Source organism: Mustela nigripes, chromosome 9, assembly GCF_022355385.1.
Source record: "Mustela nigripes isolate SB6536 chromosome 9, MUSNIG.SB6536, whole genome shotgun sequence".
NCBI classification, from domain to species: domain Eukaryota; kingdom Metazoa; phylum Chordata; class Mammalia; order Carnivora; family Mustelidae; genus Mustela; species Mustela nigripes.
The window spans coordinates 5,724,626-5,738,587 of record NC_081565.1 but is presented as its reverse complement, the minus strand read 5'-3'; the positions used below and the strand labels follow the sequence as shown (position 1 = coordinate 5,738,587).

The window sequence follows — 13,962 nt, the reverse complement described above, 5'->3', positions numbered from 1 at the left end:
TGTGAGAAATGAGAAAATGTGCCCATGTAGAAAACGTAGCCTCTCTCTTGCCTGAAATCAGAGGAGTCAGTTTTTTTTTTTTGTTTGTTTGTTTGTTTTAAAGATTTTATTTATTTATTTGACAGAGAGAAATCACAAGTAGGCAGAGAGGCAGGCAGAGAGAGAGAGAGGAGGAAGCAGGCTCCCTGCTGAGCAGAGAGCCCGATGCCGATGCGGGACTCCATCCCAGGACCCTGAGATCATGACCTGAGCCAAAGGCAGCGGCTTAACCACTGAGCCACCCAGGCGCCCAGAGGAGTCAGTTTTAATGAGGGAATATTTGTCCTTTACCTTTTCAAGTAGCAGAGGAGCCTCCTTTTTTCCAGGAGTATTTTTTACCTAAAGAGCAAAAGAGTATGTTGACTTGGAAATAACGTACCTGCTTCATAGGTTATCTCTGCAGTCCTCAGCAGGAGCCACAGCGGGTAGGGGATTCTGGGTCAAAATGAGGTTGTAGAACCTCAGTGGTGGGTATGGAGGTGTTCCCTGAGCGGTTCTGATCCCTTTTCCTGCTACCTTGAAAATTATTATAACAAAATATTGAGATGGAATCACAGAACGAGAAAACATCTGTTTATTTTCCTTTGGATTTTTTTTTTTTTTTTTTAAGATTTTACTTATTTAATAGAGACAGCGAGTGAGCCAGCATGAGCAGGGGGAGGGGAGAGGCATGGGAGAGGGAGAAGCAGGCGCCCTGCTGACCAGAGAACCCAATACAGGGCTTGATCCCAGGACTCCAGGATCCTGACCTGAGCCAGAGGCAGGTGCATAACTGACTGAGCCACCCACGTGCCCCAAAAACATCTGTTTCTGCTCTGGGAGAATCCGATAAGAAATTAAGAAATCTGTATTTTTTTCTGTCCATAACATTCATAATCTCTAAGATTTAAGCATTTAGCTGAGGACTTGGGTACTCTTCAATTTTTGTCTTCTTCACTTTCAGTTTTTCTTTAACATCAGCACCAATGACCAAGAAGGCCTCTACAGTCTTTATTTCCATAAATGCTCTGGGAACGAAGTGCGGTCTGGCGACAAGTTTTCCTTCAGTCTTGATGTGAGTACTGTACGGAAGGTGTTCCATGTGGATTTTGTCAGCCCTGTAAAATGTGAGACACATAATTTCATTGTAAGAGTGGGTTTTAACAGCACTTAAACAGAGTAGGAGAAAAATGTGGCCAGAATCCCATCTCTGCAGAGGATTCACAAAAAAATACAAAGCAACGTGGGATGTTTTTACACTTGAACCTGTGCGTTAGGAATGTGGTTGTTACCTGCTGGTGCTTCCTTAGCCAAGTGAAGCAGCTTTGGTGACAAATTGCAGACTATGGGATGATCTGTTCCTGAAAAGTAAACATTAATTTCGTGTCTGTTTCAGATTGAGATCACAGAGAAGAACCCTGACAGCTACCTCTCCGCAGGAGAGATCCCCCTCCCTAAATTATACATATCTATGGCCTTGTTCTTTTTCCTTTCTGGGACCATCTGGATTCACATCCTTCGAAAACGAAGGTGAGTTGTGACTTCCTCGAGCCCTCCGGCGTAGTGTGTGTTCAGAGGTGCATAATTCACCTTCTGTTGGCTTCTTAGCCTCAGAGGGATTGGCCCTGGCAACCTTGTCCTCTTCCACGGGCGTCTTCCCTGTAACAGGGAGACTGTGTGAGCCTTGCCGTGTCGGGAGCCTTTGCACGCCCTGGTGTTTGTTTACTTCCCCGTGCTTTGTTTAAAACGCAGATCCAGGGGCGCCTGGGTGGCTCAGTGGGTTAAGCTTCTACCTTTGGCTCAGGTCATGATCCCAGGGGCCTAGGATCGAGTCCCACATAGGGCTCTCTGCTCAGCAGGGAGCCTGCTTCTCCTCATCTCTCTCTCTCTGTCTGTCTCTCTGCCTATTTGTGATTTCTCTCTCTGTCAAATAAATAAATAAAATCTTTAAAAAAAAAAAAAAAAAAGGGCGCCTGGGTGGCTCAGTGAGTTAAGCCGCTGCCTTCGGCTCAGGTCATGATCTCAGGGTCCTGGGATCGAGTCCCGCATCGGGCTCTCTGCTAAGCAGGGAGCCTGCTTCCCTCTCTCTCTCTCTGCCTGCCTCTCTGCCTACTTGTGATCTCTGTCTGTCAAATAAATAAATAAATAAAATCTTTAAAAAAAAAAATAAATAAAACGCAGATCCAAATATTTTAATAATAGACAAAACAAAACGTATAAGCAAGTGTTTCCATGGTGACGGTGTTAGGGTCCAGGACTCAGTGAGCTCATTGATCCCATTCGGGGGCTGTTTGTTCAGGAGAAGAGGTTAGCGACAGTGGCCTGCTGCCTGCCGAGAGCAGGGCATTGCTGCTCGGTGCTGTGTCTGCTCAGAGCCTGACGGGGGAGAAGTGTTGGCTTCCAGAAGCTTGTTACTGGAGGGAACTCACTCCAAGCCCACCTGCCTGGCTCTTGGCCTTCCTTCTGAAACCTGAAGGCTTTACTTGCCTATACTCAGTTCTTAAAGGGAGCACCTGCGTGTGCGGTGGCGGGGCACGGGGTCCTGAGTGTTCAAATCTGTCTCCTTCCAACCAGGAAACATAATAAAATACTAATTTTCAGTTAGAGAATAGTGTGAAGTACTTGTTATAAGGCCCATAAACTAAGTTAAATGATGGTGTGGGACTATGGGATCATAATGTGGATTAATTTAAATTCATAAAATAGGCACCCAGATCGTTCTTTCTGTGGAGTGTTGGGCAGAAATTGAGACCTCTCTAGTCCCTGGTGGCCTGACTGTGGTGTGGAGGACGCGCCCAGCTGGAGTGGGGAGCTCTGGCTGGGACAGCGCTGGTTCTTACTTGGCATAATATTCGTTCCGCTCACCAGATGGGAAGAGCTACTTGTTTACTTGTGAAGAACCCTGTACGGTCATGGTTGGACTAGGCAATCAGGCAGCCTTTAATAAGAAAAAAAGAATCTTACCAATTCAGGCTATAAAAAGGTTTTTAAATAAAGTTTTGCTTCTGCCTTTATTAGAAAAGTAAGAAGTGGGAGCCCAAGGCCCAATTTCAAGTGTAAACATGGACACCTCCCACCTGCGTGACTCCCTTCACTCCCCGAGCCACAGAACTGCGACAGGGTCATTGCCCCACTTTCCTCTAAGGATCTTGGAGCCTGAGGTGTGTTACGTGATTGTCCCTGAAATACTGTGTTCTGGAGGCCTTTGCAGATCAGGGTGTTATGCAGATCGGAGGTACATAAAAGACAGTTGACCAGGCAGGTGTTCAGCGGTATTTTTGTTCCGTGTATTTAGTGATATGACAGTCACTATCACTGGTTCACTTATGTAAAATTGTGGGAAGTTTTAACTCCGTGGTTAAATGATGCCGACCTACTTTGTGCAGCACGTGTTAGCTTCTTGCTGAAGGGCGGTAGACACACAACCAGGGTGTGTAATGTAAGCCTTTCGCCCCGTCCTGTGTGTTTCCAGAAGACTTACAGGCCGTGCTGTCGGGTTGGAAATTTGAGTCACGTAAAGGATGTGACTCCAAGGCTTCGTGCATTTCAGAGGCTCACAGTCCCTTACTGCTGGAAGGAGCTGCGAGATCTTTGCCTCGCCTTCTGGAGGTCTTGAGAGGGGAAAAGAGAGACACGGCTGGCGACACCTGCCACAGCTGTGAGCGGCGCCCACAGCTACTTGCCACCCATTAAGCAGCTCCTCTCGGCTCTCTGGGTGCTGCCCTGGGCCCCTGAGCGTGGGAAGGGAAAGACGGCCGATCGCTTTTCGGTGCCCGCTCCTTGCCCCATCAGGCCCCTGGTGCTGGTAGTTTCTGCTCATCATCCAGCTGCCCCATTTTCAGGAGAGGTTAGCGAGGCTTAGAAGGGTTAAGGTGGCCAGTGTAGAACCTGTATTCATGCCAAGCTGCTGTGGCTGTGGAGCGTGTGTTCCCCGACACATCACTGCCCTGTGGCTGATGTCTCAGCCAGGGCTGCCACCGAGGGTGCCGGGGCGCGGGAGCGAGCGCCGGGCTCGGCAGTGTGCGCTTCTGCACTCTGGGTACCCAGGGTTCTCAGTGTGGTTCGGGAGGGACAGACTCCTCTGGCCTTGACTTCCTTGTTGACCTTCAAGTAGGTAGGCCCCAGACAGGAAAGTACCAGGGAGGAAACCAGCCCGGAAAGGGAGTTGCGTCAGTTGGTGACACGCCCGCCTTATCATCGCGCAGGGCCCCTCTTCTTCATTTCCAGCTGCTCACACGCAGGTAATAGGTGGTGTTGGGCACGCGCGTATTCTTATAAATAGCTCGTGTTTATTGATAGTGCCTGTGTTTTTAACTTCTATAAACCATACTATCTACAGATACTGTTTTCATTTTTCATGCAGTAGTATCTTTCTTAAGACCTAATTACATTGCCGTGTGTCCGTCTAATTCATTAACTTGTAGCTACTCCATAGTGTGTATCCCCACATTCTACTTATCCCTCCCTTTAGTGAGGCTCGGCCTCCATACCCTCGCTCCCTCACACAGTGTGGCCATGACCTCCCACCCCTACCCTGGCCTTGTCCCATTATGGCTCTCTCGGGGGTACACTCCCAGAAGAAGGTGCCCTGGGTATGGGGTAAATTCTTACTTAATTTCATTGAATGCTGCCGGGTCACCTCTGCTAGTTTATACTTCTGCCCATGGGGCAGCAGGGCTCTTGTCTCCCTGTGTACCAACACTGACATCTTATTTTTGGCCAATCTGATGGGTATAAACTGGTACTTCATTTTATTTTTCATTTTCCTAAATACCAATGATGTGAAATATCTTTCTAGGGACTTGCTGACCCTTTGGGTTACCCTTCTTTTTTTAAGATTTTATTTATTTATTTTACAGACAGAGATCACAAGTAGAGAGGCAGTCAGAGAGAGAGAGAGAAGCAGGCTCCCTGCTGAGCAGAGAGCCTGATGAGGGGATTGATCCCAGGACCCCGAGATCGTGACCTGAGCCGAAGGCAGAGGCTTAACCCACTGAGCCACCCAGGTGCCCCATGGGCTCCCCTTCTTGTGACCGTTGTTAGGCTTTGCATATTTTTCTGTTGGGTTTTCTGTCATTTTCTTATTGCTTCACAGGAGTTTCTTGGATATTTTGGATATCAGTCCTTTGTCTGTCTTAGACATTGCCAGTTTCTTCTCCCAGTCTGTTAAACTTGTCTGGGGTATTCATTGTTGAATGAAAGTCTTTAATATTAATGGAGTTAGAGCTCTCTAATTATAATCTTTTGGGCCGTGGGTCTTGGAAGAAGCCTTTCCCTACTCCAAGGTCACAAAAGGTGTGTATTCTGTTTAGCACTGGAATTCTTCTGGAGTGCTCCGCTATGGAACTGTGGAGTGGGGAGCCAGCCGTGTGTGTATGTACGCACGCAGTTCTGAGCTGATTTCCCTGCGCCGGTTTCTAAATAGTCCTCCCCGTTCCTCCTTATTTGCTGCCCCGTACCGCTCCTGTGTCAGGCCTCCGTGTGTCAAGCTCTCTGTTCTATGCCAAGCTTTCTGTTTTGTTGGCTCACTTGTCCGATGCTATGCCCGTTCCACATGTTTGCCTGCTGTGGCTTTGCAGAACGTCTTGATGTCTCAGAGTGTGAGTTTCCTCTGTGGCTCTAAGGCAAGTTTGATGTACTTGAAGAGTTTTACATTTGTCTCCCAAATGGTCTGGTGTCCTAGGACATTAGTCCCAGGGTGAGGAGGCAGCCCAAAGGTGGACGGGTGTCTGTGTAGGCACGGCGGTGCGAGCCGACACTTTCCCCTGCTGGCCTGGTGTGTCTGGCGGGCCTTGATCCTGCATGCCGCCTGGCTCCTCCTGTCCCACTCTGGGCCACCGCTCGCCCCCACAGCCAAGTTTGGGCACCTTCTGTTTCCCCAGGGGCTTCTTGCCAGTTTTGTAGATCCCGCCGCCTCTTGACTCTGGGGCCTTTCCAGGGTGGTTTCTGGGCACAAAGCTGGCAAGCTGCACGGGTTCCCATCTTATCAGGAGCTGGAACTCGTCCTGTCTGGCTTCAGTGCCTAACACTACTCCAGTCACAACACAGACTGCACGAGAGGGGACTCTGGGGCTTTGTCGGGGCTGTTTCTGTTGGCAGAAATGAGGTCTCCAAAGGGCTTCATGGGTGTGGTTTGCTTAGATAATATTTAGTGCCTCCTTATAAATGCATCTGATGCCCGGAGCTTTAGCCATCCTTTGGAGGGTGGGGGAATGGAATATTGGTTTTGGTTTTTTTTTTAAGATTTTATTCATTTATTTGAAAGAGAGGGGAGGAGCATGGAGGGAGAGTAAGAGAGAACCAGACTCCATGCTGAGTAGAGAGGCTGATGCGGGGCTCAATCCCAGGACCCTGAGATCATGACCTGCGCCGAAGGCAGATGCTTAACTGACTGAGCCACCCAGGCGCACCTGGGATATTCCTTTAATTCTTTTCTCTCCATTTTTATAGGAATGACGTGTTTAAAATTCACTGGTTGATGGCGGCCCTTCCTTTCACGAAGTCTCTTTCCTTGGTGTTCCACGCGGTATGTGTTCACGTTTCGGGTCATTTACGAAATGAGGTACGGTGTCTCTACAGTCAGAAAAAACGAAGTGGAAGGAAGGGGAGCTAGGTCAGTGGGATATAAGATGAGGATAGACCTTCTCTCATGAGGCATTTGGTGTGGGAGGGGCCGTCATAGGGATAAATCCTGACACCCTCAGTGACCTGAGCCTGGAGACTGCTTCCAACACACGCACATAGCCAGAGATTTCCTAGACCCTTCCTTGTTTTTGTTCCTTTTTGTTTGTTTTGTCTTTTCTCAAGATTAGAGTGCCACCTGCCACATTGTTTCTGTGGCTTGATTTTTCTCCTTCCCCATGTGCCCATTTGATATGAAGCTTGGTGTGAGCGTACTTACTTGAGGGAACAGTGATGCTCTACATCTGGAGGCGTGTGAGTTGTGCTTGCACTTGGAGTAGTTGGTTTGGCTGCGGAGTGAAGTGCACCTGCCCGCGGGAGGAAGGTCACAGCTGCCCAGTGGCACCCGCCAGCTGCACTTGGGAGGGTGACAGTCTCCAGACACGCGCTGTCCTGCCCTTCAGAGTGTTGGCATCAGAGGCGTAGTGATGTATGCAGTACAGTCTCTGGAAATGACAGTTACTTGGATAATTTCCCATTTGGATCTAAGTGAAAAGAATCTTTCTGGAACTTGGTTGGTAATGAATGACAAGGCCCTTGAGTCACTTCAGTGTCTAGATAGCTGTTCGTGACAGGATGAAAGGTCCACAAAGACATCAGTGCTGGCGTTTGTGAGTCGTGGCAGGAAGCATCGCGAGTGCACTACTGAGACTGGCCTCTTCAATTAAAATATGCTGGTGGCTTTAAGTAGCTCGAAGTGCACAGATATTTTTCAAAAAGACAAAACAACAGCACAGGGGAAACTGCGTGACTCCACCTGGATTTTTTTTTTTCTTTTTTCTGGTGGGAGCCCCATGTGGGATTCGATCCCAGGATCCTGGGATCATGACCTGAGCTGAAGGCAGATGCTTCACTGGCTGAGCCCCCCAGGCATCCTGGTCCTTGGGGATTTTAAAGAAAATAACAGGCAGCTCTCTGCCCGCGTGAATCTCCTGCCTCAAGAGAGGGACCTGGCCTGTGTGCTGGTGGTGTCGAAACTTGTGGCAGGTTTCTCTCGCCACATGGTGAGGTGCTGTGGTGGCACGTGCTCTGCCTCCCTGTGCGTGAAGGCGTGTGGGAGATGGGCCTCTCTGAAATGCGATCGTTCCGTTGCAGATCGACTACCACTACATCTCGTCCCAGGGCTTTCCCATCGAGGGTTGGGCTGTCGTGTACTACATCACTCACCTGTAAGTACACAGAGCGACCCGAGAAGTGCTCATCGCACAAGGCGACGTGCAGAAGTTGGGGAGGCCACGGTGGGGAGGAACCCGCCTCACATGAATAGTTGCTGCCCGCCCGTGACAGCCTGTCCGGGTTCCTGCCACACCGGAGCTGTGTGGCACATGGGTGGCTGTCCAGACCTGAGAACTCAGGCCCGCTGGCTCGGGAGGGGGCTGCGTCCATGGGGCGGGTTAGCTGCTTGGAGGTCGGGGGCGTGGCGAACCCGTTTGTGTGCTGCTTCACTCAAGAGGCGTTTCCTAAATTTGGCCCCTTGTCTTCCCCCAAGAAGCCCGTGAAGTCATGAAGGAGCTAAGCAGTGGAACCTGCAGAGAGTCTGAAGAGGCCACTGTGTCTGAAACTTTTTCTTTTGCAGCTTGAAAGGGGCACTCCTGTTCATCACCATCGCGCTCATCGGCACGGGCTGGGCTTTCATTAAGCACATCCTTTCCGATAAAGACAAAAAGATCTTCATGATCGTCATCCCGCTCCAGGTAAGGGACCCTGATCCTGCGCGTCCTGGTTGTGTCCTGACACTTCACAGGACTCAGCTCTGGTTCTATCCAGAGGGAGGCGGCTCGCCCAGAAACCCCGGCTCATACTGCTGGGTTCCCTTTCTGGATTCTGGCCCACCTAGGGCTCGGTCAAGGCCCTGAGAGCTGTCTGCCGTCACTCGTGTGGTGAACGGCTTATGGACGCCCACATTGAGGAGAGATCTGCTGGAAAGTCAGGACCCCTAACGGCTTGCCTTCGTGCCTCTGGCTGCCCCTCTAGCCGAGCTCAGCTGTATAGTGTTTTAATTAACAAGTTATTGTAAAACTGTGAATGACACCAGTGAGTTCTCACAAGGTGGGATATTAAGTAGACATCAGGGCAACTATTATTAAACCCTTCCTGGTTTGGGACCCTCGGCCAAGGCCAGCCTTGCCTGGTTGTGAGCTGCTCGGGAGAGGAACCTTGGGAGAGGCAGAGATTGGGCGTAAAGAACTCAGTAAACAGAGAGGGCCCAGCAGGGATGCCCGACTGCTCTGTTCAGCCAAAGAGCGTGTGTTTGATAAAGTTGTTCTCCTCGTCTGCTCCCGTTTGGGAGCCCAGTGTGGGTGTGGCAAGGGGAGGAAGGAGGATTGTGTGCCGCAGTCCCCTGGCACACAAGTTAGCCTGCTCCAGTGATGGGCGGTCTGGCAGTGTTCGCAGCAAAGCCACCTTCCCGTTAATGACAGAGGGATTCGTGTTAACACCCAGTGAGTGGTACAGACCGGTGGCTGTAGGTTTCCCAGGAATGGCCCAAATGTGAGCGATCTAGAAGCCTTCTTGGTATAGACCGGCCTTGCCTCGATGTTTAAGGAGAAAAATGTGGCAGGCAAAAAATCAGTAGCGGGGACACGTGGTGCTGCCGGTGAGTGAGCAGCGATGCTGAGGAGCCGTCCCGAGTCCCCGCGGTCGGGCTCTTGCGGCCGCAGCGCCGGCCACGCTGAGTTCTGCAGCCTGCCAGCGCCTCCCAGCTCCGAAGGGAGGGCCTGCGTCCTCCTCCCACCGTGTTGCACCGCTCCCGGTCGCCCTGTCCCCCCAGAGCAGCTACTGTCCCTCCAGGCAGACCTTCCTTCCCCACCCAGACTGGGATGCGAGGCGGCACACCCCGAGGGGGCTGACTGCGAGGTTCCATGGCAGGCAGCTCCGAGGAAATGGGACATTGAAACCATCAAATACAAGGAAGTCGTGCATCGAAAAGCACAGGGACTAGTCTGGGAAGGCCTTGACTATCAGCCTGGAAACGGAAACTCCTTCGTGGTCGTGGGGAGCCAGTGCACGCTTCTGAGCGAGAAGTGATTGATGTACAGATGTGCGCCCAGACTTCCAAGAACGTTTCTGGCACTGTGAGAACACCGTCGGGCAGCTCGGGCTGGCTCCGAGGGGCAGGGCCTGAGGCATCTGGGTATCGTGGCTGACTGGGGGGGGCGGTGCCTGCCATTCAGCACCTGAGCGGCTCTGCTCAGGCCTCGGAGCCCAAAAAGCAAAGCAGAGTGTCCTGGTGATCTGTGCTGTGTCACAGATCACCCCAAATGCAGTGACAGAGAGCAACAATAACCACATATTGTCTCATTCTATGTGGGTCAGAAGTTGTGGAAAGGCTGCGCTGGGCAAGTCCAACGTGGGGGCCTCCTGTGGTCCGACAGTGGCTGGGGCTTCCTCGAAGTCTTCGCTTACCTCTGTCCCCGGGGCCGGGAAAAGCTGAGGCTCCTCAGCCAAATCTCTTTCCCGGCCTGGTCTCTCCACCGTGGCTGGCTCGGGGTAGCCAGACTTTTACAAGAGGGTTCAGGGCTCCAAAGGCATGTGTCCCCAGTGAGCCGGCCGTCCAGAGGTGGTGTCCTTTGTATGACCGACCTTGGAAATCACACGGCCTCACTGCCACCTAACTGTTGCTCAGGGCAGTCACAGGTCAGGAGGAGGACACAGAGACACTCCCTGAGGGGAGAGCACAATACTCTGAAAAGCACGTGGCACTGGAGAGAATGCTGTGACCGTGGTTGGGGACCTGCAGGCCCAAGGGGCCACCTTCCCCCGGGACTGCTGTTGTGGGGATCTGCCCTTGCTTTAGGGCTTCAGCCACTTCTCGTGTCCTGTAGGTTCTGGCGAACGTGGCCTACATCATCATAGAGTCCACTGAGGAGGGGACTACGGAGTATGGCTTGTGGAAGGATTCTCTGTTTCTGGTAGACCTGCTGTGCTGTGGAGCGATCCTCTTCCCAGTGGTGTGGTGAGTCCCCGCAGGGAGGGGGGCCACGGTGCGCCTCGGGGCTTGTGTGCCGAACAAGACCAGGCTGCTGACTCAGCCTTTCCCAGTCTGGTCCGAGTCACCCAGGGCATCTGCCGGACACATGCAGCTTCCTGGCTCCCCAGCGGACGTGGGTCCGTCTCCAGCAGGAGCCTGGGGTTGGCGTCTGCATTCAGTTCCGCAGTGTGTTCCAACGGAGCGGATCTGGCGCCTTGGCTTTGAGCATAAATGAGACAATAGAGAAGGGTCTGGAAAGGAGAGCTCAACAGCAGCATAACCTAGCAGCATGATTTAGAGGGAAGGGAATTGAAATCCCATAAACAGCCTTTTCTTGCTGGGTTAGACGCAGAGTGCAGGAGTGCATGAACCTGAACTAGCGAGAGGCCCAGCGCATCACCACATAGCTATCCCCAGAATGGCAGGCCAGAGGTGCACACTCTGTGCTCCAGTTCTGTAAAGAGGCATTAGCACCCCGTCCGTGGTTGATGAGAGAAAACATCCTTGTTAAATCTGATGCCAGGTGAAGGGAATTACTGGTTCTGTAGGAAGCAGTAGAGGGAGAAGGTTCTAGCAACAGTGCTACAGTGAACTAGTTCGTGGCTGCTTGAGAGCAGTTACTTCTTTTCGAATAAAGTTTTTATTTTTATTTTTATTTTTTTAGGTTTTATTTATTTGACAGAATGAGAGCACAGGCAGGGGGAGCAGCAGGCAGAGGGAGAGGGGGAAGCAGGCTTCGGGCTGAGCAAGGAGCCGGATATGGGGTTCGAACCCAGGGCCGTGGGATCATGACCTGAGCCGAAGGCAGACGCATAACTAACTGAACCACCCAGGTGCCCCCAGAGTAAAGTTTTTTTTTTTTTAAAGATTTTATTTATTTATTTGACAGAGAGAGACCACAAATAGGCAGAGAGGCAGGCAGAGAGAGAGAGGAGGAAGCAGACTCCCTGCTGAGCAGAGAGCCCGATGCGGGACTCCATCCCAGGACCCTGAGATCATGACCCGAGCCAAAGGCAGCGGCATAACCCACTGAGCCACCCAGGCGCCCCAGAGTAAAGTTTTTAAAAATATATTTACCTGCTTTCTATTAGAAATGATGTGGTCCATGCTGCAGTGGCCTTATGAAGTAAATTCTTATTTTCCCGGATCCTGGGATTTATCTTCTTCCAGTTATTCTGATTATTTAGAACGTGGTGCCAGTGGAGTGTCATCCTTATTCCAGCCGATCAGACTAACTCTGGACCCTTATTCTGTCACACATCACACGGGCGCACGTAGCTGTGCAGCAGCTGGTTTCCGGCAGAGACCACAAAGCATGAGCGAGGCTTCCTGAGCGCTCCCGACGCCCCGCGTCCTACAGCTCAGGCACCTGGAACAGGATGACCAGCGCTGTCTTCAGAGAGAGCGCCTGACTGTTCTCGAACAGAGTCTGATCCCTTCTCTCCCATCTAGTACTCCTGTCAGAGAGAAGGACTTGGGGATTTGGGGAAGATTCGGGTGAGCCTCAGGGCTGCGAGTGGCCATTTCCTGCCCTTGTTCATTTCAGCACCAACGAGCAAGTGCTGTGCGGCAAAGTTCTTGAAAGTGAAGGTTCTGGAAGTTGCTGTAAGATGTAAAACTAGGTCCTAGAGGGGACTGAAGGAATAGTATCGAAGGTTCTTTTGAAGCCCTCAGACTCTGCCGGCTTGGGTTTGGGGCGAGCTTTGGTGCGAGCTTTGTGCCAGCTGACTCTCCTACCCTGCGCCATCCACTTCTCCTGGGTGGGAAGATGACCCAGCGGCGGCAGTGGCGGGGGGGCGGGGCGGCTGTTCTTAGGAGAAAAGGCTTGTAGTCATGGTCAGGTAGAGAGTGAGTGGCCTGTGAGGACTTCAGCCCCCATGTAAGACCCACTCTCGCCCTGGGCTGGATCGGCCCCGGCTGTTGCCGTCATTTTGGGACAGTCTCTCCCTCACAGCCTCTGTGCTCTCCCTAGAACTCCGGCCCCTCGCAGTCGTAGGCGAATGTGTGAATGCGGCGCTGCTGCTCTAATGAGCGACCCAGCACATCGCAGCAGGAAGACAGACTCCCTGGGGGCCGACACTTTGTCCAGCAGAGTTCTGCATCTCCAATCAGTGAAGTAGGGAGTTTGCCGGAAACCAAGTGCTCCCGAGCTCCTAGACCTAGACTTTAGAAATCAGCCTCTAGCCTTGGTGGGGGTGGGGGGGCACGTTCTCCAGATAGCAGGTGCTGTCCACAGCAATGTTGAGGGATGGTGTAGTTGTGGGAATGAAAGATTTTAGGTGGAGGGGGAGATTCAAGGTGCTTGAAATTACTGTGTTTTGCTTTGTCGTCCTCACACCCAGGCCCCTGCCAGACCTTTTTTGGCCATTAGAGGGCATCCTTAACTCGCAGGCTTGAGCCCCAGACAAGGCAAGGTGTCCCTTAGCAGAGATGATGTTTAGGGAGAGTGCTCAAGCCATCTGGGCCAGCCCTTTCTGTTGAAAACTGGGGAATTCAAGGCCTTGAGTTACTAGTGCTGGAAACAGAAGAATGCAGATCTGCCAGCTAACCTTTGTTCTCCAAACATTTATTTTTAGGTCAATCAGGCATTTACAAGAAGCATCAGCGACAGATGGAAAAGGCAAGTTCCCTTGTGCTCTTTGGTGCTGCTAGTCCTTCCCCAAAGCCGCGTGCCTGGGTACTGCCGGGAGGTGGAGGCAAAGGGCTGCTGTCTCCTGGGAGGCAGGCTGAGGAGCCCCAGGGACTTGGTGAGAGCAGCCAGGGTCGTTTGCTCGACAGGAGGGAGTAAACTTCGCAAGGTCCGCTGTGGAGGGAGGCTGGGGGGTGATTGCTGCTTGATCAGATGATTCATTCCGTTTCCACTAGTGAGCGTGATTTTCACCTTCTCCAGACTGAGTCAGGAGGAGAAAGTCTTGTCTGGGAAGGACCAGATAGCACTTCACTGTGAGAACAGGAGGCATAATGGATTGGGGATGGCTATGTGTAAAGCATCCCTTCCTGCTGATTTAACACGCTTTCAAAATAGATGTGTCGGGATTCATTTAAGATGAGACCAACGCCAGAGAGAACCTTCTAAACGCTCTGGTCTTTACATGCCGGTGCCTTGATAACCCTTCTGTATCTCTTTGGTTTTCTAACCATCCCTCCTAAGAAAAGCCACGGAGAAGATGTTTTGTGCATTTCTGAGCTGATTTGAATAGTGCACGATGGCATAAAAGGGGGCTTTGGACCACTAGGGACTGAGAAGCAGTGCTTTCTCAGTGCTCGGAGCCGCCGGTGCGTCCGGGTGCTGA

The 13,962-nt window shown here is 51.7% G+C and overlaps 1 protein-coding gene across 2 annotated transcripts in view; it reads left to right on the top strand.

Annotated features, from left to right (window-relative positions):
• GPR107 (G protein-coupled receptor 107) overlaps nucleotides 1–13,962 on the top strand; it is a 77,313-nt gene that overhangs the window by 33,205 nt on the left and 30,146 nt on the right. For both annotated transcript variants that reach the window (XM_059410540.1, XM_059410542.1), the window contains exons 8-14: nucleotides 983–1,093; nucleotides 1,415–1,548; nucleotides 6,469–6,544; nucleotides 7,795–7,868; nucleotides 8,276–8,393; nucleotides 10,524–10,654; nucleotides 13,246–13,289. In XM_059410540.1, coding sequence (XP_059266523.1) covers nucleotides 983–1,093; nucleotides 1,415–1,548; nucleotides 6,469–6,544; nucleotides 7,795–7,868; nucleotides 8,276–8,393; nucleotides 10,524–10,654; nucleotides 13,246–13,289 — 688 coding nt within the window. The remainder of the gene's footprint in view (nucleotides 1–982; nucleotides 1,094–1,414; nucleotides 1,549–6,468; nucleotides 6,545–7,794; nucleotides 7,869–8,275; nucleotides 8,394–10,523; nucleotides 10,655–13,245; nucleotides 13,290–13,962) is intronic.